At 53.6% G+C, this 26,936-nt stretch overlaps 1 protein-coding gene across 2 annotated transcripts in view; it reads right to left on the bottom strand.

Moving 5' to 3' along the window:
• PALM (paralemmin) overlaps window positions 1-20,919 on the bottom strand; it is a 72,890-nt gene extending 51,971 nt beyond the window's left edge. Inside the window, exon 1 of one of the 2 annotated variants that reach the window (XM_073324549.1) lies at window positions 20,623-20,919. In XM_073324549.1, the coding sequence (XP_073180650.1) occupies window positions 20,623-20,627 (5 nt within the window). In that variant the 5' untranslated portion in view covers window positions 20,628-20,919. The remainder of the gene's footprint in view (window positions 1-20,622) is intronic. The other variant, XM_073324550.1, reaches the window with a different exon arrangement.
• Window positions 20,920-26,936: the final 6,017 nt, after the last annotated feature.

The raw sequence follows: 26,936 nt of genomic DNA, 5'->3' as shown, positions 1-26,936 counted from the left end.
GGTAAGCACAGCCGTGAGACCCAGCTCCAGCAATTGTAAATCCAGGTTTACAAAGCAGTGCTGAGGCTCAAGCATAGGCTTGGAAATACCAAGTCAGCCAGCCCAGGCCCCACAGACCCAGGCTGAAGTGTGCGCAGTGTAGACACTTATTGGTGCACAGGTTTCTCCACCACCACTAGGGAGAGAAACTCAGCTTTTGTTTCAAAGAAAGAAAAGTGAACTTTTCCCCCATCACGACAAGACTCCAGGAGCTGGGGCTTTCAGAAAAAACACCCAATATTGCAAGACTCGAGAATTGACACCTCTGAAATCCAGAATCAGGGGCTGGTACAGCTCACGGGTTTTACTATAGTACCTTTATACTGGGCTTTCCATCCTGGGATTGGCACACATTTTACAGAGGTGGAACAGTACGGTTATACTCCACTGCACGGGCCCCTGCCAGCAGTCTGTTAGGCTACACTGCTTCACCCACGTGCACCTTCCAGCTTTGCTCCCTGGCTCCCCATCACAATCCACTTAGCCAGCACTTTTTCCCCTCTTCAAACTGATCTCTGCCATGGCGTCAGCCAAGAAAACCTTGTAGCTACTAGCAGCAGGGTAGGTGACGAGCCGAAACCGATGCCCAGCAGTGTAAAATCGGACTCGGCAGATTGTAGCTGATGCAGGACAAGATGCGATGAGTCAGTTCAACGTAGCACTGGCTGGGTTTACCGTGCGGTTACAGATTTATTCACAGATCATATGAGGCGGGTCCATTTACGGCATTGCTGATTATTATGGTGTGTATTGCGGTCGCACCTAGGAGCCCAAGTCGTGGCCCAGGACCCCACTGCTAGGCGCTGTACAGACAAAACAAAAATGTTACTTCCCAAAAGAGGGTACAAGCTAAGGCAAGAGAATGTATTAAAAAAAAACAAAAAACAAACAAACAAAAAAGTCACACAAGCAGGAAAAACCATGAAAACAAACATTTTTCAGGATCTTTTTTCTGCAGAAAGGAGCCAGCCACCAATTATTTTTGGCTCTTTTGCAGGTCACCTTTAAGCCCAGACCCTCTTTCCCTTCCCATACGGCAGTCTCGGGGACAGATGTGATCCTGCCAAGTCTCTCCAATTGAGAGGGAGTCTCCCTAACTCAGGATTCAAGTTAAGGCCACTTGTAAAGTATCCACCCGCCCTGCAGGAAAGATGTGGCTGCCTGGGATTCAAATAGGATGCTAGGAAATCTCTCTCCACACTTTATTTGGAAGCCTCCCTCTCGCACTAGAGTCTGAGTGACAGCACTGTCTGTCTGTCAGGAGAACAGGTCTTAGGCGGTCAGGCCTCAGGGTCACAGCAGGAGTCATGCCTAGTGGTCAGAGCCCAAATGCCAGATCCCAGGATAAAGAGAGAGTCAGAGCCAGGGATCAGAGCCCACCTTTAGAACTAACATCAGAGTCCAAAAGCCAGAGCCCAAGACCAAGACAGAGTCAGAACCAGGGCTAAAGGTCAGAACTGGATTACCTGGAGTCAGGAGCAGGGCAGGGTCTAAGCTGGATCAAGGCTAGGAGCAGGGCTTGGAGTAAGGGGAGTACAGGGCTGGTAAAGAACCCACAGACACATGCATTGAGCCTCCCCTGATCCTCTGCAGCTGCTGGGCTTAAGAGGCAGCTGCGGATCACCTTATTCTGGTGGTTCTGCTGTGGCCCAGCTGCGCTCATTGGATGCCTGACAGCTGGGCAGGGACAGCTGCAAGCCCTCATGGCTTGTCTCCTTGCACAGCCCTGTCCATATCCACCTGTAATCTCTTGCCTTAGATTGTCAGCTCTTTGGGGCAGGGATCATCTTTCTGTTCTGGGTTTGCTAGATAAGGTTTCTGTGCAGGGCCAGGCCCAGGCAGAAAAGAAGATGCTTTTGCTTAGAAAGAACATTTACAAAGTGGCGAATATAGGAAAGTGACAAGTAAAACTGAAATGCTGGGTGGAAAAGGATAACTTCCCCACGGCCCCCTTCCCCAAACCACCACTCGGTCGGAGCTGCAGGGTTTGGGGCCAAACTTCCCCAGAGCTCCGGGGCATTTGGATCCAGAATTTTGCTTCAAACCCTTTACAGCAAGGGAGGCACATGCCAAGTCCAGATCACTGCAGGGCATTTGGGCCATGCCCACAGTCCACCCCATACATGGAGGTCTGAGAGCAAGGCCACTGCAGAGCTCTTACATCAGCCTGATACCAGCTGGGGAGACCCCCTGCGCGGGGAGGCAGGGAGGGGATTCCCAGGGGGCCATTTCCACCCACTTTCAGGGTTTTTTATGGGGTCTGAGCAGCATAAAAGTTCCTTGAGAATCACACCTGTTAAGCACGAAGAACTTGCTATGTACATTGTCAAACCTTGGGCAATTCTGCAAGCGCCCACCCCACATCTCTGGGGGGTAGGGGGGTGGGGATGGAGGGCAGAGTTCATTGCTGCTTTGTGGGTGAGATGTATAACCAAGGGCTGACCTGCTTCTCGCCATTAAAGAGCCCACAGCACTTTCCGAAGTCTTGGGCAACTGGGTAATTTCTTTCCATCTACCCGCCCCCTAACCAAACCGCTCCCCTGGATACAGTATTCTTGTGCCTTTCCTGTCCTGAATTTGGCAGTGGCATCATTACACACTCGCCGTGCTCCACCCCAGGGGCAGCGACATTTTAGTGGTATGTGAAGTGGGGCGACTGTGAAATGATGGGCATCTTTCAAGAAGAAAGGTGCTCTCTACATCAGCGGTTCTCAACCAAGGGTACACGTACCCCTGGGGGTTCGCAGAGATCTTCTGGTGGGGGGGGGCATCAACTCATCTGGACAGTTGTCTCGTTTTACAACAGGCTACATAAAAAGCACTAGCGAAGTCAGGACAAACTACAATTTCATCCAGCCAATGGCTTGGTTATACGGCTCGATGTACTGTACACTGAAACGTAAGTGCAGTATGGATATTCCAGCTGATTTATTTTATAACTATATGGTAGAAATGAGAGAGTTAGCAGGTTGTCTGTAACCGTGTGCGATGCCACTTTTATGCCTGGTTTTGTAAGCAAGTAGTTTTTAAGTGAGGTGAAACTTGGGGTACACAAGACAGTTCAGACTCCTGAAAGAGTACAGTTGTCCGGGAAGGTTGAGAGCCCCTGGTCTAGATACGATTCCAGTAATGTCACTCTGTGTGTCCACCAAAGCCTAGAATGCCTGTTGAGTCAGTGTGAGGTGATGAAAACCAGCCCGGCTGAGGGCTTTTGGGTTAGAATCCCACTGGGTCCAGTTATCACTGGGATTTGCCATCTGTTCCCATCCAATAATTAAGTTTTCAGCCATTTCAGCTTTTTTACACCCAAGACTTTAATAATCAGACCCAGGCAATATAAAATGGAACAAGCGACTATGTGTGCATACTTGCTATAAAAACTCCACACACACACCGCCCCCCATGCCACAATAACTGGTTTCTGCATACAAAAGCCAGGGCTGGCGTTTAGGGGGTAGCAAGCAGGGCAACTGCCCGGCGCCCCACGCCACAGGGCCCCCCTCAAAGCTAAGTTGCTCAGGCTTCAGCCCCAGGTGGCAGGGCTCAGGGCCCTGGGCTTCAGCCCCATGCGGTGGGGCTTCAGCTTTCTGCACTGGGTCCCAGCATATCTAATGCCGGCCACACTTGGTGGCCCCCCCTGAGACCTGCTCGCAGTCCCCCAAGCGGCCCCGGACTCCTGGTTGAGAATCACTGCTCTAATAGGTGTAATCAGAACTGCTTAGCTGTGTGTCATAGGTCCTGTATTGCTAACACCTTAGGGAGATTCCCCTTTCGTTCAGCCAAGTAGGAGCCTGCAACATGGGAGCAGGCAGATCTGGGTTCTCTCCCCCATGCAGGATAGTGACTGTTGCAAAGCCCTAGGGTCCAAGAACCTCTTCATGCTGTTTTGTGTTGGAACTTTGTTAATTAAAGTTAATGAGAATCTGGGAACTTTTCTACTGCTCAGGAAAGGTGCTAATGAAACCCCTGGGTGAATGTGTATTTCAGGGGGCCTCTGTGTCATCACTAGTTAGGATTTTAGCTCAAGCTGTAACCGCTCATGCTTTTAGCTCTGAAGGTTCCCAGTTCAGTCCCCCATTGGTCTGTCAAGATGGCAGCTGTCAACCCCCAACTTAACAGTTGCTGGGTTTTTAATTTGGATTGAAATGTATTCAGTCAAAATAGAATCCACCACTATTAGAAACCTTGCCAAGATATTCCCTTCCCTTCCCTTCCGTTCGCTGGAGCGGCTGGATTGGATCTGTGGCTGGCAGAGATGAACGGAGGGTTGGCACCTCTACGTCTGCTGGCATCTGAAGCCTGCACTTAGGATCCTCTCAATTCTCATCATGCAGCAAGCGTGGCCGGGTGTCGTGGGAGGCTGGGAAGCAAGTACCACGGAGCGTGAAGCAAAACAGGGAGAAGGATCCCAGACACACACATTCACACCCATGGACCAAAGCTGCCATGTTTGACAGGAAAGCCAGCCAACACCCTTCTGAACAAAACCACCCCACAGAGGGGACAACCCTTCTGTCTCCATATCAGCTGTTTCGTAGGCTGGGCACCCAGCCCTAGGCAAATCCATCAGCGTCCTCCCTATGGACGTTGCCGGCCCCATGTGGACATGGCCTGGAGGAGGAGGACCAGAAGCTGAAGGGCTGGGAGTGTCTGGTGAAGGAGAAGCAATTAGCCAAGCAGGGAGGCTTCGCTCTGTTCTCCAGCCAGCTGCTGGCTGGTTAAGTTAATTAAGGTTTTATTATAAGAGAGGCGGGTTACTGGAAGTGCTTTGTCAGGGCAGGGGTGGTACCTGGCTTCCACTTCCCATCAATCTCCCTGCAGCCTGGCAGGAAACCCACCCAGCCTGCTGAGATGGGGAGAAACAGAGTCACCCAGTGACACGTTCTTGGCTGCCAGCTCCCTAGCCCGTCCCCAGCAGGGTGGGGTGGCGATGGGGACGACATGTCTGTAGCTAAGGGCATCCCCCATGGACACGCTATTTGATGCGATTCCTGGGGCAATTTTCTATCTTGGGGCAGAAGCAGCAGGAAGAGGGGGGATGGGGCAGTATTGTGAAAGAGAGGAGAGGGCAGGTGGGGAAGCGGTGGATGGGGGAAGAGTCTGGAAAGGAGGTAAGGGAGAGGGGGTGCTGGAGAAGGAGAAGGGAAGGGTGTGGGGAGCCTAGGAAGGAGAGAGGCATCTGAGCAGGAAGGGGAGGTAGCTGGGGAAGAGGAGGACAACAGAAGGCGCCGTCTGGAGCTGGCTCAGGTGCATGGGGGAGCATGGGTCTGTCTCGGCAGCCGGTCCCTGTGCTGCCCCCCCACTCCCCTGCCATTGCTCCCCTGCAGGGAGAGCCCCATTCCTGATGTTTTATCGATGGCAAATCGGAGCTGGGGGAAGAGAGGAGGGAAACGACTGCGCAAATCACTAATCACCTTTGGGCTCCAGGACCGGGCTCTCTCCCCACACATCTCAGCCCCTCTGATAGGCCTGGAATCTGGGCCAGGGCTGGTATTGGTCCCCCAGCCCCACTGGAGCAGATTGTGGGGGGGGCCTCCGTGGTTCTGGTTCTCCCCATTAGGAAGCCACTTACTGGTGATTTATAGCTTACACCACTGGGAGGCGGGTGCCCTGGCAATGTCGTCATGGTAACGGAGCTTAACCAGGCACCAAGGGACCCGGCTGATGCGCAGAAGGGGAGGCAGGTGGATCTGCGGCTGAGTGATGGATCTGCTACGGAAACAAATATACCCAGAGGTGCCCAGGGCACGGCTCCAGCCAGCCGCCTGCCCGGGAACTGCCGGGCTGTGCTACAGGGGACAGGGCGTGTGTACACCCTATGTCCCCCCCAGCTCCTACACTCACACCCCACAGTGTCACCCACCCCTCTGTCTCCCCACCGAGCCTGGTACACACACGGGCTCACCTGCTGGAGACCCCACACACCCAGTCTCATCCACATCCGTCCATGCAGCCTCAGCCCCACAATCTCACCCGGTGTCCCGCCCCCCAAGTTTCCCCTGCTTCTCCAGCCCACATCATCCCATCCCCCTTCTTTCACACCCCCGCAGTCAGTCTCCTGCTGCATGTGCAGATACAAACACACAGGCCACAGGCTTTCCTTTCTCACACAAACAAAAACACCCCCACAATCACAGAGTGCACTGGCCCGGCGTTCTCACCCATGCTGACCATGCCTTTTTTCCACGCTCAGAAGGAAAATCGATGACCTTTTGTCTCGTTCCCCGTGACATGGAACAATAATGTTTATTTGCCTTCCTCTGGTTTTTCCCTTTATAGCGTCCAAATGTGCAAAGAGCTGTTTCAAGTTTCTCGCCCGGCTCCCTTTCCCCGCATTCCAGCCCTGCCCCAACCAATTGCTGTCTGTACCCAGGGGCAGGCAGGAAGGGGCTGGTGGCCAGTTGTGGTCCCACAAAGGGAAACTTTGCCAAAAGCCCCCATTCTTGCGAATACCGGTTTGGCTCCATGGGTATTTGCAAGGTTGCAAGCCCTAGTGTAGGTGGGCCCGGGCAGCAGCTGATGGTTTAAGTGCAATAGACCAGATCCTCAGCTAGGGTAAATCAGTATAGCAAAATGGAAGGGGATACAGCTATCCCGACTTTCACCAGCTGAGGATCTGGCCCCATGCCCTCTAACTCTGCCGAGAGCTAAACCCGCTTTTGCTGCTGGGGTGGAGCAAACCACAGTTGCTTTTCAACACCATAACGGGTCTGTCTGCAGAGCAGTCTATAAAATCCACCTTGACGAGCTGGTGATTAGCACTGCTTCCATTCAGTGCCTTTGATCCACAGCTGAGCGGGGGTCGGGGGGGTGGGGGGGAGAGGGGGCCACCCCTGTGGAGAGGTGAGTAATTGACAATAATCAACAACAAAAGCAAACAAATCAACAATCAGCAGGGCCAGGCGAGAGGAGAGGTCCCAGTTCATGGAAAGGCGCAGCAGCGCGGAGAGGGGTCAAGAGAGGACCGGTTCCTCCCAAACCCCATCTCCCAAGAGTGCAGATAACATGGGCCTGGAGCCAAGGTTTTCCACAGCTTCCTTTGCTCCACTGGGGGCTGCCTGCAGCAGTGATGGGGGCCATGGAACAGACAGGTCTCCAGGGTGGCAGGGGGGTTAAAATCCTGAAGAAATGAAGGGGGGAGCCGGACTAGTTCCCAGGAGCATGCTGGGGCCCCGGAAGAATGGATCGCAGGGGGAACAGTGGACAGCATCGCTGCCTCTGCTCCAGCGGACAGACGGGACTCAGGTGGCATGGATCTGTCTCGGGGGCGGGGGGGGATGGAATCGGATCCTCAGCACTGTCCCCATCCTGGCACCCCGTAGAAGCTCCTTTTGTGGGCCTCAGAAGGGTTCCCAACCATGCACCTCTCTCCGGGGCACCATTGGCCGTGGATGACTCCATGCAGAAGTCCCATTGTGAGTTAATGTGGCTTGAAGCTGCATTGCCCCCACTGCGTCCCCGCCAGCCGGGAGCCCTGGAAGAGCTAAGCAGGGGCAGGGGCAGCTGGTTGGGATGAAGACTCCGGGACAGGCAGCGGATGAAAAAGCCACTGGGACACAGAGGCGACACATCCCAGAGACGCTGCCCCCACAGTGGGCCCTGACCAATGCCCTGCCCCTCCCCGAGGCTGACGATAGCTCAGATCCTCAGCGCGATGTCACGGCAGGCGCCGTATTGTGGTGATGAGCTGAAGCCCCAGCTCCGACACCTCCCTGCCCCAATACTTGGTGCCCCGTCTCTCATTTATAGGCCCTGTTTGTCATCCACCAACCGTCCTGCACAGAGGAACTGGTCACCCCGGTCTCTGGCGCTGTAACACTGGGCTAAGCATGCCCAGGGCACTGGGAGAGTTAGCGCTGCCCAGTTTGTCACAGTCAAAATAAAGGATTGTCCCACCCCAACATGCAGGCCCCATGCAGAGATTCTCAAACTTCTGCCGTCCCCGTGGCCCTGTCACGTGTGCCCAACATTGCACCGTATCCAGCGCCCACCCCGTCCCCATGGCCCTGTCACGTGTGCCCAGCATCGCACCGTATCCAGCGCCCACCCCATCCCCGTGGCTCTGTCACGTGTGCCCAGCATCACACCGTATCCCACACCCACCCCGTGGCCGTGGCCCTGTCACGTGTGCCCAGCATCACACCGTATCCCGCACCCACCCCGTCCCCGTGGCCCTGTCACGTGTGCCCAGCATCGCACCGTATCCCGCACCCACCCCGTCCCCGTGGCCCTGTCACGTGTGCCCAGCATCGCACCGTATCCCGCACCCACCCCGTCCCCGTGGCCCTGTCACGTGTGCCCAGCATCGCACCGTATCCCGCACCCACCCCGTCCCCGTGGCCCTGTCACGTGTGCCCAGCATCGCACCGTATCCCGCACCCACCCCGTCCCCGTGGCCCTGTCACGTGTGCCCAGCATCGCACCGTATCCCGCACCCACCCCGTCCCCGTGGCCCTGTCACGTGTGCCCAGCATCGCACCGTATCCCGCACCCACCCCGTCCCCGTGGCTCTTTCACATGTGCCCAGCATCACACCGTATCCCGCACCCACCCCGTCCCCGTGGCCCTGTCACGTGTGCCCAGCATCACACCATATCCAGCGCCCACCCCGTCCCCGTGGCTCTTTCACATGTGCCCAGCATCACACCGTATCCAGCGCCCACCCCGTCCCCGTGGCCCTGTCATGTGTGCCCAGCATCGCACCGTATCCTGTACCCACCCCGTGCCCGTGGCCCTGTCATGTGGCCTGTGCCCAGCATCACACCATATCCCGCACCCACCTCGTGCCCGTGGCCCTGTCACATGAACCCAGCATCACACCATATCCAGTGCCCACCCCGTCCCCGTGGCCCTGTCACGTGTGCCCAGCATCACACCGTATCCAGCGCCCACCCCGTCCCCGTGGCCCTGTCATGTGTGCCCAGCATCACACCGTATCCAGCGCAAACCCCGTCCCCGTGGCTCTTTCACGTGTGCCCAGCATCACACCGTATCCAGCGTCCACCCCGTCCCCGTGGCCCTGTCACGTGTGCCCAGCATCGCACCATATCCCGCACCCATCCCGTGCCCATGGCCCTTCATGTGGCCTGTGCCCAGGATCATGCCATAGCCGGTGATCACTCCTGTCCCATCACATTCGGAAATCCAGCATCGTTTTATGGCATGCAGCGAAATGACTCCCCAAGGGTCAAACCCACTGGAGGATACGAGACAGGCCAGTCTGGCGTTCGGCCAACCCATTGGGGCTGGAGCAAGAGGATGGGCCAGTTCTTTGGGGCACTAGCCTACACCATGGGAGACACTTACCCGCTCTCTGTCTGACCTTGGGTAAGTCCCTTAGCCTCTCTGGGCCCACACCCCCAATCTGTACACTGGGGACAATTGGACCACTTTGCCCGACAGGGGCGCTATGAACATCAGTCTGGTAACAACTGCAAGGGGCTCACATACCACGGTGATGGGGACCATATAAGTAGCTAAACGGGACAGCAGGGGGCTTATGCATGCAGAATCCAGCACTGCTACCGACGGGGCCCAGAACGGCTCCTCTTGCTGGAGTCTGGACAAATTCCTGTAGCGGAAACATCTAATCAATAACCCCGCCATGAGACCCTGCGTTGGCAATAGGAGGACTCCTCTGATCTGTTTGCTGCTTTCCTTCCTTTGTTCCCTGCCTCCGCTGCTCACACACCTCTGGGCCAGACATTCACGAGTGGGGGGCTAACCCGGTCCTGAGCTCTTTGGAAAATCCAGGATCAGATTTTCAGTGGAGCCTCAGGGAACGAGGCACCCAAATCTCAGTGCAGTTCACCCAGGGTGGCGGGAGGGGAGTGCCTAACTCCCTTGGGTCCTTTGAAAATCCCAAAGCTGGGCCTAACTGGGAGCTGAGCTCATCCAAAAGTCTGGCAAGCTGAGCACCCAGGAAATGTGGCCCTTAGTGCTCACAGCATCAGCTCTGCAGCGAGACTCCGGGGGTTCAAAGCCCAGCAGGGTCAAGCCAGCCCCTCCTCAGCTGGGTCCTGACAGTGAGAAACCACCACTCGGTCCACTCTGCATGGACACTAATGAGCCTGGTACCAAAGCCATTTGAGCGCCGTGTGAAATGGGGTGCATTCTGTGCTGTCTGCCCTCTGCCCCAGAGCTGGCTGCATCCCAGTGGCAATTATTTATATAGACACGTGGGGATGAAGGATGCTACTGAAATGCAGCTTACCTCCCTCCTTCCTCTCCCATCAGCTGCTCCCGCTATTCACTGGTTCGCTGCTTTCCCTTCCCTTTACCACAACCTAGAAGGGCTCAGCATCCCTGATCCCCAAGCACCTGCCTTTCGGGGGGGGGGGGTGAGAAGCTGGGGAGGGAGAGGAGACGGCCCCAGGATCCTGAAAGTGCAGGATGCATTAGAGCAGAGCAGAGTTGCCTGATGGATTCTCCAGCTCAGACATGGGCTGGGCGTGCCAGGAGAAAATGGAGTCTTTGAATATTTGATGCCAGACGCTCTGGGAGCCAGTTTGACTGGGAAATTACAGCTATTTCCCAATGGTTTCAAGGGCCTTGAGACACGGTGGTTTCCAGCTCCTCTCTGGTAAGAGAAGCCCCGCTCAGGCGAGGTCCTGCCTAGAAACACCCATGGTGTTTATGGATGAGACGAACTGCAGCTGCGAGCTCTTAACCCTGTCACCACCTCATTCAAGAACTCCAGACATGGAGATTAAGGAGGGCCCAATGTAGGGTGCTCGCCTCGGAGACAGGAGACCTGAGTTCAGATTCCTGCTCTGGCCCAGCTCGCGTGACCTCAGACAAGTCACTTAGCTGCTCCATGCCTCAGTTTCCCATCTGTACAATGGGGATAATTTCCCTGCCCCACCTCCCAGGAGAGAAGCTTTGGTGCTGTGGTAATGGGAGTGAGGTGTGTACCTTGGGGTAGCACAGAGTGTGAGTGCGTGCATGTAAACACCCCTGAGCCAGCTTCAATCTCGCTAACTTGGGTCCTGGAGCAGTGAAGCTGAGGCAGTATGGGCTAGCCAGGGAAGTAATCAGGAAGGGATCTGGGTGGGCTCGCACAGTCTGTGCTGCTGTGGGTATGTCTACACACGGTGCAATCCCACCCTGGCATGGCAGCGGGGATGGATCCTTGGAGCGAGGTAGCCTTGCCTGAGTTTAAGACCAAGATGGGTGCTGATTTTTGGCAGAGCGTCTTATTGTTGGGGAACCCAACCAGAGACACCTGGGTGTAATTAGACGTGATGAGCTCCTCGTGACTTCCACTGGAATTTCAGCTCTTCTGAACATGGGGATGGCCAGACGGGATCAGAATCACGGCCCGTCTAGTCCCTACAGGGGCCAGTGCCCACTGCTACAGAGGAAGGAGCAATAAACTTCCTGATCCCTAGTATTTAGAGATTGGCTTATGCCCTGAAGCATGAGGTTTCATACGTCTTCCAATTTTTACGCTAGCTTTAACTAGGATAAACTCTGAAAATGAACCCCTCCCCCACAACCGGAGGCCACAGTGGGCTGTTTCCCTGCAGTTCCTTTCCCTAGTATTGCTTCACTTCTTGGTTAGCTCCAGCTCAGACAAAACCCCGGGTTCCAGAAAGCTCAGATCCCTGCACCCACGGCAGCTCTTGCTTCTGGCTGGCCCTGCAGCCAACAGAGATGGAGCCAGATCAAAACCGCCCAGCTCGGGACTCCCTGACGAAGTTTAGATCCGGTGAGCTCGACCACACAGATCCATCCCCCAGACGGCTACTCCCTGCCAGGCCCAGAAGGAGCGGTGCCAGCCTTTTCCCAAGAGGGCCTCCGCTCCTTCGAGCTCTTTGAGGTTTGGGCTGCTCCGCTTCAGAGAAACATCCCGTCTCCCGGGTGAGCATATGAACTCTGAACCTTCCGTGAGCCGACTGATGCCTTGAGCCACAACCACGCACTTCCCAGGGCGAGGGAGAAACGTCCAACTGGAGGGACGGGGACTTGTCCGTGGCGGGGGGTTTACAGCTTCCCCTGGAAGCAGCTTGGGTCCAAACTCCTAGCCAGTTAGCCAAAGCTAGCGCCTGGAGAGGCCGTGTGGTCTAAGGGCCAGAGCACTGGGCTGGGAATCTGGAGAACCAGGTTCTATTCCTAAATGTGCCCCTGCTGCTACGTGACCTGGGGTGAGGCACCCTAGCTCCTCTGCCTGCCTTTCTCCTCCCACCCTTTGTCGGTTGAGTCCTGTAAACCCTGGGGGGGCAGGGACTGACTCCCACAGTATGTACAATGCCTGGCATGACAAAGGCCCTGGTCTGATCTGGGTGGTGAGGTCTAGGTGTTACTGTAATACAAACACAGCAACCCCCAGTGTTGAGCCTTTAGCTTGATCAAGATTTCCGGTTAGGAGATGGGATCAACCCTCCCCACCCCCACCCCCCGAGAACCCAAATCCTCAGACTCTGGGACCCGCTGTCAGATCAGTCCCTCTCAGATGGACAGTGTCAGTTTCACTCAGCTTCTTAAAACCTGAGTTAATGAATTAAATAAATAACCCGCCAAATGTGACATTCAAATAAAAACAGGCTGGAAATGAGTGAAATGCAAAATACGCCACCGGCTCTGTTCAGCGGCAGGCAGGGGCTGTGCCAGGAAGTGCTGATCTGCCCGCTGGGCCCCCTCCCTCTGGGGCTCTGAACACAATTCACGGCTGGCCCATCTCCTGCTGTTCTGCCCAGGCTCTGGATCCCCATCCAGCTCTCACAGTTCCTCCTCCATCCACCACTTATGTGCCGGGGGGGGGAAGCCATCCATCCAGTTGTCACATCCGTCCTTGGCATAACTCCTACACCTGTCTGTCTGTGTCTCAGCAGGACTGGGTCATGAAATGGGGACCCCGCTAGAGGTCACAACCTCTCCAGAGGTTCATTGCTCCCCTGACTTCAGTAAAGGCTTGTCCATGTGGATCCAATGGACGATCCTGGTGCAGGAGACTCTAGACTCCATTGAAAAACCACAACCTCCCTGCATAGTTTCCAAGCCTTCGACGTCAAAAATCGCACCCCTCTCCCCCATATTAAAAAATGACTCTCTTCTCTGGAGTCACCAGTGGAGAAGGCGCAGGGAATATGATTCTAACGAGATGCATCGGTGCAGATGAGGTCAGAAAGGCGGAGCAGGGGACAAATCAGAGCAGTTAGAGGGGGAAAAATAAAATCTCCATTTACTTAACAGCACAAATGGTGCCATGAGGAGGAAAGAAAAAAATAGCATTGAGAAGCGCTCTCCAGGCCTTTGAGTGAGTGATGGAAAATTTTAACCAACCCCTCCCTGTGGTTCAAATAAACTAGGACCCAAATCCCAAACAACTGCCATGGCTTTACAAAGCTGGCATGAAACCTTCCTTCTAAAAGTCCCCAGAATAACCCCAGGCCCCAGCTACAAATCCAGGCCCCAAATTCAGGAAAAAGCCCTTAAGGACGTGCTTAATTTTAGGCTTCTGCTGGAAAGCTAACAAAACTGGGCGTGTTTAGTCTTGAGACAAGAAGGCTGAGTGGGGACCTGAGAATAGTCCTCCAATCTGTCAGGGGCTGTTCTAAAGAGGGCAGGGGTCAATTGCTCTCCTTTTCCACTGAAGGTAGGATGGAGAAGTAATGGGCTTACTCTGCAGCTGGAGAGATTTAGGATTGATAGGAGGAAAACCTTTCTAACTTTGAGGATAGCTAAGCTCTGGACCAGGCTTCCAAGGGAGGCTGAAATCCCCGTCACTGGAGGCTTTTAAGAACAGGTTGGAGGAACCCCAGTCAGGGATGGTCTAGCTTTACCTGCTCTCGATTTGGCGCAGGGGACTGGCCTTGGTGACCTCTTGATGATCCACATGGGAAAGTCCCTTCCAGCCCAACATTTGACGATTCTAAATGTCACTGACTTCAATGCTTAAGTGCTTCCTTGCGTTGGGGCTCCAAGACCAAGTGCTCCACGGTTCGAGAAACAAGACTGGGCCTGATTGTGAGGAACAGTGGGGAGGCTGGGTCTATGCAGCTTTGTGGCAAAGCCAGATGGAACATAGAGGCATCAAGGGAACCTGCCTGCAAGTTTTGGGGTTTACTCAAACTCAGAATGAACCTCAGGCTGAAGCGGGGCTCAAACCTCATGTGGCTCTGAGCCAAAAAAAGGCTTTGCCCAAAACCTCGCCCCAAACCACTGTGCTTTGCAGAACTTTGCTTTTCAGTGAATCCACCTGTAAAGTGGCACAATACTTAGAAATGGGCATCTCCATGCCCTTTCGAGTGTGTGCCCGGTGGGGAAGGGGGAACTGCGTCACCTCAAATTTAGGTTTGGTTTTGCTTTTTAAAAAGACCAGAAAACATTCCCATCAAATTAAAAATAAATAAATCCAGAGGCCACAAGTGACAAACAACCCCCGCAAACACATCCCCCTGTACGCTCTGTAGCTCACACATTGTAATGCTGTATTAGGGTAGGACAGCCAGAGAGCGAAACTGACAGGGAATTTAAATGACCCCAACCAGGCTATTTTCATTGCAGTGGGTCAGTTCGGGAGCGCTGACTCCATTTCTACGCAAGTCCCGGCTCTCTCTGGAGTCAGTTGCAGTTTTGCAAAGTTGAGAACTTCCAGATTTGGCCTAAAGTTTGTGCAGGTTTTTAGAAGGCGCATCAGGTACCCGATGGGCCAGGGCAGTCCGTTGGCCCCCACAATATGAAAAGCAAAATAGATCCCATTAGAGACCAAGTGATGGGGAAGACATGGCATCTGATGTGAATTCTGCTGGCACTCGGCCCGGGGCAAGAGAGGAAGCAGGAGCATCCTAACATAGGTCTCATTGCTGTGCTGATTGTGCTCCTCTTAGCTTCAATGGGTGCTTTGCCCCTGACTTCCAGTAGGCTCAAGCCTGCTAGCATCTGTTGTCAGAGGAGGGCGCTGGGGATAACGGCAGAAGCAGAGAGAGCAGCCGGATGCCTGTATAACATACTTGCAAAGTATACATCCCCTACACAGAGGATAAGAGCCTGCTATTGCTACCAGCCAAGAGAGAGAGGTTAACGTTTAGCTCATGTGGTAGAGGTCTGGGCTCTGGGTTCTAGGTTCAAGCCCTGCTGATAACCGGGTGGTGGGAGTTACCACTGCTCTTTCCTGCTCCCAGGAAGGCCAGACTAAGCTCCAGACAGCCACTTGTAACTTTCCCTCTCAGATACTAGAAGCTGGTACATTTATAATCTACCTGCAGAGGCAGCCATCCCCACATGGAAACATCTATCAACGCACTTGCATGACCCCTGTCAACAGAGTATCTGAGCCCCTCACAGTCCACAGTATATTTATGCTCACAGCACCACTGGGGGGTTGAGCGAAGCTACTGCCCCAGTTGTACAGTTGGGGAACTGAGTCACAGAGAGGCTAAGAGACTTGCCCATGGTCACCCAATATGCCTGTGGCAGAGCTGGGCAATGAGCTCGGCTCTCCCATATCCCCAGACAGGGAACTAATCACTCCACCATCCTTCCTGCCTCAGGAAAAGCAGGGCAATTTCTCCCTTCCTGCCGCAGGCCCGATTCCCCTCTCACACACAGCAATGCAAACCAGAAGCAACTCCCCTGTCAATGACACAGTTACAGTGGTGTGAGGTCAGGCCCGGTCTCTCTGAGTGTAGGCATGCATCAACACCTGTGTGTGCAGATAATGCCTGGAGGAGCATCCTCCATACACCCAGGCGTATCATCCACAAGTTGACTCTCAAGACCCAACTAAGTCAGCCAGTTGGCTTTAATAATAATTTAATCTGAATAATGCAAAGTACTCCACGTAGGAAGGAAAGTACTCCAGAGGACTCCACTTAGGAAGGAACAATCAGTTGCACACATACAAAATGGGAAATGACTGCCTAGGAAGGAGTACCGCGGAAAGGGATCTGGGGGTCATAGTGGATTACAAGCTAAATATGAGTCAACAGGGTAACGCTGTTGCTAAAAAAGCAAACATCATTCTGGGCTGTATTAGCTGGAGTGTTGTAAACAAGACACGAGAAGTGATTCTTCCGCTCTACTTCGTGCTGATTAGGCCTCAACTGGAGTATCGTGTCCAGTTCAGAGCGCCATGTTTCAGGAAAGATGTGGACAAATTGGAGAAAGTCCAGAGAAGAGCAACACAAATGATTAAAGGTCTAGAAAACATGACCTATGAGGGAAGATTGAAAAAACTGGGTTTGTTTAGTCTGGAGAACAGAAGACTGAGAGGGGACATGAGAACAGTTTTCAAGTACATAAAAGGTTGTTACAAGGAGGAGGGAGAAAAATGGTTCTTCTTAACCTCTGAGGATAGGACAAGAAGCAATGGGCTTAATTTGCAGCAAGGGTGGTTTAGGTTGGACATTAGGAAAAACTTCCTGTCAGAGTGGTTAAGCACTGGAATAAATTGCCTACGGAGGTTGTGGAATCTCCATCATTGGAGACTTTTAAGAGCAGGTTAGACAAACACCTGTCAGGGATGGTCTAGATAATACTTAGTCCTGCCTTGAGTGCAGGGGACCGGACTAGATGACCTCTCGAGGTCCCTTCCAGTTCTATGATTCTAATCCTTGTCATCCTTCTCTAGCATCACAGGATCTCACAGCCCTTTACAAATATTACTGACTTAATCTACATAGCTGTGCCACAAGGCTGGAATGTATTAGCCTCATTTTACAGGTGGGGAAACTGAGGCAGAAAGTTAGCCCCAGAAGCCCTGGTTGGTTCCCAGTCTCCTGTTCTAACCACTGGATCCTACAGCCCTTCCCAAGCTGTAAATAGAATCATAGAATCATAGAATATCAGGGTTGGAAGGGACCCCAGAAGGTCATCTAGTCCAACCCCCTGCTCAAAGCAGGACCAATTCCCAGTTAAATCATCCCAGCCAGGGCTTTGTCAAGCCTGACCTTAAAAACCTCTAAGGAAGGAGATTCTACCACCTCCCTAGGTAACGCATTCCAGTGTTTCACCACCCTCTTAGTGAAAAAGTTTTTCCTAATATCCAATCTAAACCTCCCCCACTGCAACTTGAGACCATTACTCCTCATTCTGTCATCTGCTACCATTGAGAACAGTCTAGAGCCATCCTCTTTGGAACCCCCTTTCAGGTAGTTGAAAGCAGCTATCAAATCCCCCCTCATTCTTCTCTTCTGCAGGCTAAACAATCCCAGCTCCCTCAGCCTCTCCTCATAACTCACGTGTTCCAGTCCCCTAATCATTTTTGTTGCCCTACGCGGGACTCTCTCCAATTTATCCACATCCTTCTTGAAGTGTGGGGCCCAAAACTGGACACAGTACTCCAGATAAGGCCTCACCAATGTCGAATAGAGGGGAACGATCACGTCCCTCGATCTGCTCGCTATGCCCCTACTTATACATCCCAAAATGCCATTGGCCTTCTTGGCAACAAGGGCACACTGCTGACTCATATCCAGCTTCTCGTCCACTGTCACCCCTAGGTCCTTTTCCGCAGAACTGCTGCCTAGCCATTCGGTCCCTAGTCTGTAGCTGTGCATTGGGTTCTTCCGTCCTAAGTGCAGGACCCTGCACTTATCCTTATTGAACCTCATCAGATTTCTTTTGGCCCAATCCTCCAATTTGTCTAGGTCCCTGTGTATCCTATCCCTGCCCTCCAGCGTATCTACCACTCCTCCCAGTTTAGTATCATCCGCAAACCTGCTGAGGGTGCAATCCACACCATCCTCCAGATCATTTATGAAGATATTGAACAAAACTGGCCCCAGGACCGACCCCTGGGGCACTCCACTTGACACCGGCTGCCAACTAGACATGGAGCCATTGATCACTACCCGTTGAGCCCAACAATCTAGCCAGCTTTCTACCCACCTTATAGTGCATTCATCCAGCCCATACTTCCTTAACTTGCTGACAAGAATACTGTGGGAGACCATGTCAAAAGCTTTGCTAAAGTCAAGAAACAATACATCCACTGCTTTCCCTTCATCCACAGAACCAGTAATCTCATCATAAAAGGCGATTAGATTAGTCAGGCATGACCTTCCCTTGGTGAATCCATGCTGGCTGTTCCTGATCACTTTCCTCTCATGCAAGTGCTTCAGGATTGATTCTTTGAGGACCTGCTCCATGATTTTTCCAGGGACTGAGGTGAGGCTGACTGGCCTATAGTTCCCAGGATCCTCCTTCTTCCCTTTTTTAAAGATTAGAACCCAGTAGTCCTAATTTCAGGCCCCTTGCTCTAATCACTAGACCCCACTCCCCGACCCAAGCTGGGAATCGAACCCAGGAATCCTGGTTCTGAGCCTGCTATCCAGCCCACTAGACAATGCTCCCTCCTACCACGGGTGCTGTCTGCAATGGTGGGGTTTTGCAGCCTACGTGCTAGTTTTTCTTGCTGAAAGAGAAACCACTTTAGACATGCCAAGGAGTTTTCCCAAAGCATCAAGCTTGGATTTGCCGAGGCCTCCTATGGCCAGGTATCCAGCCCACAGCAACCCTCAAAAACAGGGGCTTCTAGCCCATTGGCTACTCAGCAGGCTGATGCTCCTCTGCCAGCTGGAACAGGGGGCTCTCACGTTAACAGGCATTAAAGCCAACTGAGCTGCAGGTGCTTATGGCCTGGCGCCAAGATCTTGGGCCGTGGAAATGCTCCCAGGACATTCTCAGCCCGGGCATGGCTGGGATCTGAGGAATCCATGGGTATCAGAGTTTACAGTCTGTCCACACACTCCCCCCAGCCCAGTCTGGCTTACAGCCATTTCCTGCAGCAACTCCTGCTCCAGGAGGCTGGGACTAAAATCACCATCAACTCCTGCCATCCAGCGCTCGGACCCCACTCCCTGCAGTGAACCTCCGCGGCCCTGCGGATGTTGCCAACTCCCCATAGCTAGTTCTCCTGCCCCACTGCATGAGGTGCCTCCTGGTAGAAGGTGTCAAGACTGGGGTAGCTTGGAATGCCTCCGACAGCTAATTAACCTGTCCTGCTCCTGACAGTGCCTCCTACTAGCAGAGGCTGAGAGTGGAGAACCTGGGAGCTCCTACCCCATGCCACACAGCGCCTCCTGTTGGGAGAGGCTGGGATGGAGTAGCTGGGGGCTCCCCATGCAGCCAGCTCTCCTGCCTCCACCCCCTGCAGAGAATCTGTGTTCAGGCCTCAGAGATACATCTCAAATGCCTCCCCAGGATCCAGCTTTCCCCCCCGCCACCAGCCACTGACCAGATGAGCCGCCTCCCGGTTCCTTTGATAGCTCCGAGGGAAGAATCAAAGGCTGACAGCGGAGGGAGGGTGGCCAGAGGAAGCCCCGGGACACCCCCTCTTGCTGCAGGCCCGGCGCGAGCCACCCAAACGGCAAGCAGACGGCTGGGACCTGTTGAGCACCTGGCATCTGGCTCCCAGATGGTCAGTCACCAGTGCTGAGGCAGGGGCCGCCCCGGAGGAGCCAGGAACCCAGCGGAATTCCACCGGTGAGCTGGGCGCTGCTCGCCAAGGGCTGCCAGCGCCTGACAGTGAACCACGGCAGAAGGGGGCAGACCGGGCACTGATCCTCCACTGCCACAGGAAACCCTGTTGCTCGTCCTGCCCAGGGCTGAGACCTGAGCAGCTGAGGCAGGGGAAGGGGGGTGCTAGTTAGAACAGACACACCAGCACCAGCCACTCCGGCCGGTTACCTGGAGCACCGAGCCACGGCAAGCCCGCTGCGTCCCCTCCCAGGTGATTATGCCTGGAGCCAGCAGTTCTGAGGGGACGAAGCTGCTGGAGTCCTGCGGGGGAAACACAATTCCCAGGCCCATTCGGGGCCGCCAAGCCATGTCCCTCCATTGCCTGATCTCGCTGCTTCTCCCCCCTCCCTCCACCTGTTGTCTTTCTAAACACGAAGCTCTTTGCAGCAGGCACCCACATCTCCTATGGGATTGCCCAGCCCCCGACTCAGCACGGCCCTGATCCTGAGCCTGGTTCTCCGGGCCCTGCGTCCATATGCAAACAATAAGGTCAGCATCGCTACACCACAGAGGCCCTGTCTATGAAGAGGCACAGCACGCTCGGATTTCTGAGTCACTGCACAAATATCCAGGCAAGGGCGGGGGGGGGGGCATCTGCACCCTCACATGCGCCAACCCCCACCCACCCGTGATCACGCCGAACGGTGGCAACACGTCAGACAGGCCCTCCCGCTCCTTCTCCCCAACCCGCAAATGCCCAGGGCCGTGGTTAGAGAGGAAGATCCCGCCACACTCCCCACCTCCCCCAGCACGCAGCCCCCTGGCTCCCCGGCCTCGTGGAGCCCAAGCTGTCACCTTGGCCGGCAGGACCAGCAGGGGCAAGGGGAGGTTGTATCCAGCTGGAGGGAGAAGCCAGCCCCGATAGGCCAGCTCCTGAGAAGAGGCCGGGGCATCGTCAGCAGGAGATGAGCCCTGAATCCAACCTCAGCAGGCTTTGACGGATGGATGCGGGGGGACAGGGTGGTTGGCTTAGTGGGGAGGGGAGATGCTATATAAGGCTATATAAACAGAAGGCTATATAAGTACCTAGACAGACAGACAGATGGCTGGATGCACCTGGTCTCCCCATAGCCTCCAACACATGCCCGGGGCCGGAGCAGGGGGAAAAGCGGTACTTACTCCATTTTCCCAGCCTCTGCAATCCCCCAGCTGCCTCACCCTCTGGCTCGCAGCCCTGCGCGGATCCAGGCGAAGCTCTGGAGGGAAAGGCAAACGCCAGCCCTGGGTGAGTCCCCGCCTTGCTGTCTCTCCGCTCACAGGCAGCAGGCTGTGGGAGAGGTGGCAAGCGGCTGGTGGCCGTTCAGCATCCACAGCTGTGTTATTGTCCTGAGTGCGGCTGGCTGGCGGTGGATGGCTGAGCTGGGGATGTGAAGGGATTTTTTTTTCCCTCCCCTTCCCCTTCTCCAGCATCCTAACAGCACCTTCTGCTGGGCGTCGCCTGTCACTGCCGCTGCTCGGAGAGTCTCCAGGAACATAAGGCTCAGTGGAGACCTTGAGCAGCGCCTGGACATGTTCAATAAGGAGGCTGCATCCCTTCCAAGTGCCTGACAGCTTGTGAGCACCAACCCAGACCTGGCTCCCCTGCATCCTGCAACCTGCCGGGACAGGGATGGACTCACTGAGCTAGTACGACTTATTTCCCGCCCCGCCTCCCCCCCCCCCCCCCCGATCCCATTTCCTTAACATCCGTGTGTCTCCAAATTCCTAAGCAAGCTTCACTTGACAGCCTGCAGGTCCGGCCTTGACTCAGCATGGTGCAAAACCAGCCTGCTCGGTCTTACAGGCTGCAGGGAGAGGGGACGGAAGGAGGGACTGGGGCATTTCGAGTTCTTTACAATGACCGCAGCTGCCGTTCTGAGCTCACCTGGGAAATGTGGTGGTGTTGTTCTGAAATGAAAGTACAGGGCTCCTTGCATCCCCAGCGTGCTTTACCAGCCCTATCTGGACAGTGCTAGAAATGCAGCCAGCTCTGGGGTGGAGAAACAGGAGCTGAGAAGGAACCCAGCGTGCTGCATCATATCCGTACAAAGTCAGAAATGCAGCCAGCTCTGGGGTGGAGAAACAGGAGCTGAGAAGGAACCCAGCGTGCTGCATCATATCCGTACAAAGTCAGAAATGCAGCCAGCTCTGGGGTGGAGAAACAGGAGCTGAGAAGGAACCCAGCGTGCTGCATCATATCCGTACAAAGTCAGAAATGCAGCCAGCTCTGGGGTGGCAGTGAGGTAGCCAAAACCATGCACAACACAGGGGGCGGGTGAGGGGAAATTTTGGTTAAGCAAATAGGGCAAAGCTCAGCTCTCCCGCAAGTCACCATCAGAACGTTATATTCTTCACTGCTGAGCTCTGGCCTGGGGCTCAGAAGAACTGGGCTGCATTTCTGACCTTGCTAGTTTCCCTGCATGGCCTTGAGGAAGGCTCTTCCCTTTTCTGGGCCTCAGCTTCTCTGTGTGGAACACAGGGATAATAATCAGGGCCTAGCACAACGTGGCTCTGATCTCAGTTTGGGTCTCTAGGCGCAGCTATAATACCAATAATCATCCAAAAAACCATTCCACAGGAGGGAGGAGTTGACCCTTTTGGGATGTGAACCATGGGCAACTGAAAAAAAAATGCTTAGACCATAAAGCCACCTGCAATGAGTAAGGGAAGCAGTGTGGCCTAGTGGGCAGAACACTGGGCTGGGACTCAAGAAATGGAGGGTTTATTCCCTGCTCTGCTACTGAAGACCTCAAGGGCTGAAATGTAGAGCAGGCTTTGGAATTTCTTCAACTATACAAAAAGGATCTGAAATTTGCATCCCACACGAGGGGCAAAAATGGTAGGGAAATTCTCCAGACCCAGCTGGATGAAGAACCGTAGTAAAAAGGTTATTAGGAGTAAGCAGAGAGCCTGTAGGGAATGGAAGAAAAGATTGATCAGCAAAAAAAGTGACATTTTGGAGTTAGAAAATGTAGGGATGACGTGTGAATTGCCAGAAGCCAAGCTGAATTAGCGCTTGCCAATGAAATGAAAATAAATAAGAAGAGGTTTTTTAGTCATAGAAATATAAAGAGAATAAGGAAGGCTGAGGTTGGGCCCTACGCAGTGTGGATGGGAAGGAGATTAAAGATAATCTAGGTATGGCCTCAACACTAAAATGAATACTTTGCCTTGGTTTTCAAAAAGGATGATAACGTGGAACATAGGCATGAAGGCAGGACAGTTTATGGAAATGAGTGTACAAAAATTGAAATGACCTCCTGAGGTGAAAGAAAAACTTAAAGCACTTAATGAACTCCAATCAGGGCAGGGCAGATCATTTCCTTCCCAGAATACTGGCAGAACTGGTGCATGAGATTGCGTGTCCGGTAGTAGGGATTCTTAATAAATCTACCTATTTGCAGGCAGCACCACATGACTGGAGAATCGCTAATGTCAGACCTATATTTAAGAAAGGGGGAAAAAATAAATCAGGCAATTACAAACCTGTTAGTCTGACCTCAGTAGTATCCAAGGCTTTGGGACAAAATTATAAAAGGAAAAAAATATTAAAGAGATGGAGGTAAACAGGAAAGGAGATGGAATACAACCTGGGTTTATCAAAGGTAGATCATGCCAGCATAACATGATTCCCTTCTTTGGGAAAAAAGCTGATTTTTTAGATAAGGGAAAGGCAGCAGATCTAATATACCTGGCCTTTAGTAAAGCATTTGACTTGATACCAAATGGGAAATTTTTCAAAGTGGAGAAGAGGGGGATTAATATCAGAATTGTAAACTTCATAAGAAACTGGCAAAAGGGGAGAAGGTAACAAGTTGCTCTGAAAGATGAATTGTCAGACTAGAGGAGTTCCTCCAGGATCTGTCTGGGGACCAATTCTATTCAATATTTTTATTATTTACATCGGCATAAAAAGTAGGAGTGTGCTACTGACCTGTATTGCCAATACAGAGCTGGGAGGCATCGTCAATACAGGGGAGGATCGGAATATTATACAGGAAGATCTGGATGACTCTGAAGACTGGAGAGACAATGGTATGAAATTCAGCAGTACCAAGTGCAAGGTCTAATAGACTTAGGGTCTAATAAGAAGAATTTCTGCTACAAACTGGGGCTCATCGGTTGGAAGCAACAGAAGAGAAAGAGACCTGGGTGGGTGAGTTGATCACAGGACAACTATGAGCTAGCAAATGAGATGTGGCTGTGAAAAAGGCAGATGCGACCCTAGGATGTATCAGGCAAGGCATTTCCAGTAGAGATGGAGAAGTATTAAGGCCATTGTACAAGGCCCAGGTAAGACCTTGTTTGAAATACTGTGCACAGTTCTCATCATCCATGTTCAAGAAAGATGAATTCAAACTGAAACAGATGTGGAGACAAGCTACTAGCATGATCAGGGACAGAGCGGGAGGGGGGTCCTATCTTACGAGAGGAGCCAGAAAGAGCTTGGCATGTTTAGCATAGCAAATTGAAGGCTGAAAGGGGATGTGATCACTCTATAAATACACTAGGGAGATATATACCAGGGCCAGTGAAGAGCTATTGAGCCACAGGACAATGGTGGCACAAGAACAAATGGGTGTAAATGGGCCATGAACAAATTCAGGTTTTCTAACCATCGGAGAAGGGAGGTTCTGGAACAACCTCCCAATGGGAGTTGTGGGAGCAAACAACGTAATCATTTCTGAGATACATTGGTGAGTGTGACTGTATGATGGATTTGCTTGAGATGGTGGGGGGTAGGGCTCAGCAACCCTGGGGGGTCCCCTTCTGGTTTATGACTTGAGTTCCTAAAGCTCATGCTTCAGGGCTTTAGTTGGCCACTTGCAGGGGGTCAGGAAGGGAATTCCCCTGCCCCAATGTATGGGGGTTGGGGGTTGGTCTCCTTCCTCTGAAGCATCAGGGATAGCCACGGCTGGAGGTGGGACACTAGATGGGGAAGGCCAGGGCTCTGAGGTGGAACCAAGCATTCTCTCTCCCCTGTGTGATGCTGGCTGGGTCTTGCTCACATGCTCAGGATCTAACTGATCACCATATGTGGGGTCAGGAAAGAATTTTCACCCAGGCCAGATTGGCAGTGACCTGGGGTTTTTTTTCCACCTTCCTCCGTGGAGCAGAGTGGCAGGTCACTTGCTGGGATTACCTGGGTACATCTCCCTTAACCAATTCCCTGCCATTGCAGGGACCTCGGGCATTGGTGCCTGTCGCTCTTCCTGGGGCACAGAATAGTCTAGTCTCTGGCGGGCCGTAATACTTTGATCTAACTCCTGTTGTTGGGTTTAGTGTGTGGCAGGTAGCTGGGTGGATGCTGGTGGCCTGTGATAACACAGGAGATTCTGCTAGCTGATCTGGTGCTCCCTTCTGGCCTTAAATTCTAGGACAAGCTGGGTGAGGGGCACTTCAGAACGGCTTCTGGCTTTCTTACAACCCTGGCTCTCTCTTGGGTTGGGGTTTTTTTTGGCCTGCCTGCCGGTGCATCTCATTCAAATAAACTGGCCAGTTCAAAAGGCCATTCCTTGTTTCTACTTTTGGCCATCATTTAGAGGAGGGCAAGACGGATAAGAGGGGAGATTAATGTTCGGGGCCCATAAAGAAAGTTTTTGCTGTTTTTTATTTTAAAAAGCTAGGAAAGAAAATAGCTCCCTGAGCTCCCTTGTCCTTCCTCAGTGGGTTCCTCCTCTGGGCCAGGGCCGGCTGGCTCTCAAAGAGGGTCTGCATCCTCCATGCAGCCCTCTTCAGCGAGTTTTGTCACTGGCAGCTGCCGGGAGTCCCCAGCAAGTGCAACCATGAGCTCCGCACAGAAGCAGCAAGGCTGGAGGGTGAGGTCTCAGGTTTTTTGGGGCCCTCCCTTGCTTTCTGGGAGGACTGCCCGAGTTCCTTCCCTTGGGCCAGGCATTGCTGCTCATTCCAGTTGTGCCCCGGCTGCTGCATGCCCTCTGCAGCGTCTGGCTTTATGTCTTTCATCCTGTGTTTATTACACCGCTGTTGCACTGCCCCTTCCCCCCACAGGCCGAGGAGGGCCAGGATTTCTTTCTTGGGCCAGGCAGCTGTAGCTTTACGCCGACCCATGGGCTAGCAGGGAGAAAGGCATTTCAAAAACACGCAGGCAATTTTAACTTCTGCTCCCTGGGACCCGAACAGTCGTTGTTAGAGGGATGGAGTATTGTGGCTCTGCTCCTGGAGGGTTGTTTTTGCCACGACAGGTAACGCTGCATCCACCAGGGCCTTCTACCGGTGGGACTGCACCGAGAGAGGCAAGTTCGGCCACAAAGAGAGAGTTGGGGCCCCAAACTGGCCACGGCTGGTGAGCGCGCCCAAAGAGGTGCTGAAATAAGGCAAGTTTCGCCCGGAAAACATTGGCGTTTTAGTAGTAATCAGCAGAGAGCACATGAAGTCTGATCAAAACTGCAGCAAGTTCTCCGAATGGTCGATGGGCCCCTGCTAGGCCTGCTTCTGCTCCAGCTGTCTGGAGTCCCTGTCTCCCTCCTCTCCGTTTTCCTCCCCCCAAAGCCACATGGTGGAGAAGGGAGGCACGACCTGGATCCTACTGCCCCTACAACAGGGGTGGGTGGCTAATGCTCCGGGTGGTCCCAGCTGGGCCCCATTTGACCTCCCCAGGGTAGCAGTCCCTGCTTTGGCTGCTTGTCTTCCTCCTGGAGGGACGATGGCCGCAAAGAGACAATGGCCCAGGGTAAGTCAGGTGCCGATGGCTCTCAGGTGATTACTAGCCAACACTGGGGCTCAGCCGACAACCTGGCGGAAGACAGACTCTTCCAAGTTTTTCTGCTGGACCGTCCCCTGTGCTGACTGGGTGTTTACCCCTCTACCCTTCGCCTGCCAAGTGCCCTGGATGTCCGCTCTCTCCCCCATTGAAGACTGCACCTACAACAGTGCCCAGCTACAAATCACAGCCCCACCTTGGCTTGCAATGCTAAGGTCCGTCCCCGCCTCCACCACTGTGAGAGCTCTCCCGTCCCCCAGTAGCCACCCATCTCCCCAGGGCTGCTTGGGGGGGGCTTTAGTTTCCTCCCCCAGAGGACCGCCCTTAGCAGGTGCCGGTGGCTCCTTGGGAACTGAAACCATCTAAGGTTTGAGGAATGGAGGGTGCGTTTGTATGTGGCACCCCTGGCCTCTACTGGAGGGAATCAGAACTGCTCAGCGGTCTGCAAAAACCGGCAGACCTGAGTTCTGTCCCCACCGGCACCAGGGTGGCCCCGCAGACTGCAATTCGACTTGGCTGTGGGTGCGTTTATAGTATCTAAACAAACCGCTTTGGCTGAGCATGTACTAAATAGTGGTGTCTCTGCCAGCGGGAAGCTGAGCCAAGATGCTCTACTGAGCGCTTGGATCTAGTTTATGACCTTGCTGGCTGGATACTGTGTGAACCCAGGGGAAGTGGCAGCCGCGGGAGAAGAGAGAAATTTTGGGTGCCAGGAAAGTCTGGGCTTTTTTTT

This window comes from Lepidochelys kempii, chromosome 25 (genome assembly GCF_965140265.1).
Source record: "Lepidochelys kempii isolate rLepKem1 chromosome 25, rLepKem1.hap2, whole genome shotgun sequence".
NCBI classification, from domain to species: domain Eukaryota; kingdom Metazoa; phylum Chordata; order Testudines; family Cheloniidae; genus Lepidochelys; species Lepidochelys kempii.
Note: the sequence above shows the minus strand (reverse complement) of the source record. Positions and strands in the feature narration are given on the sequence as shown.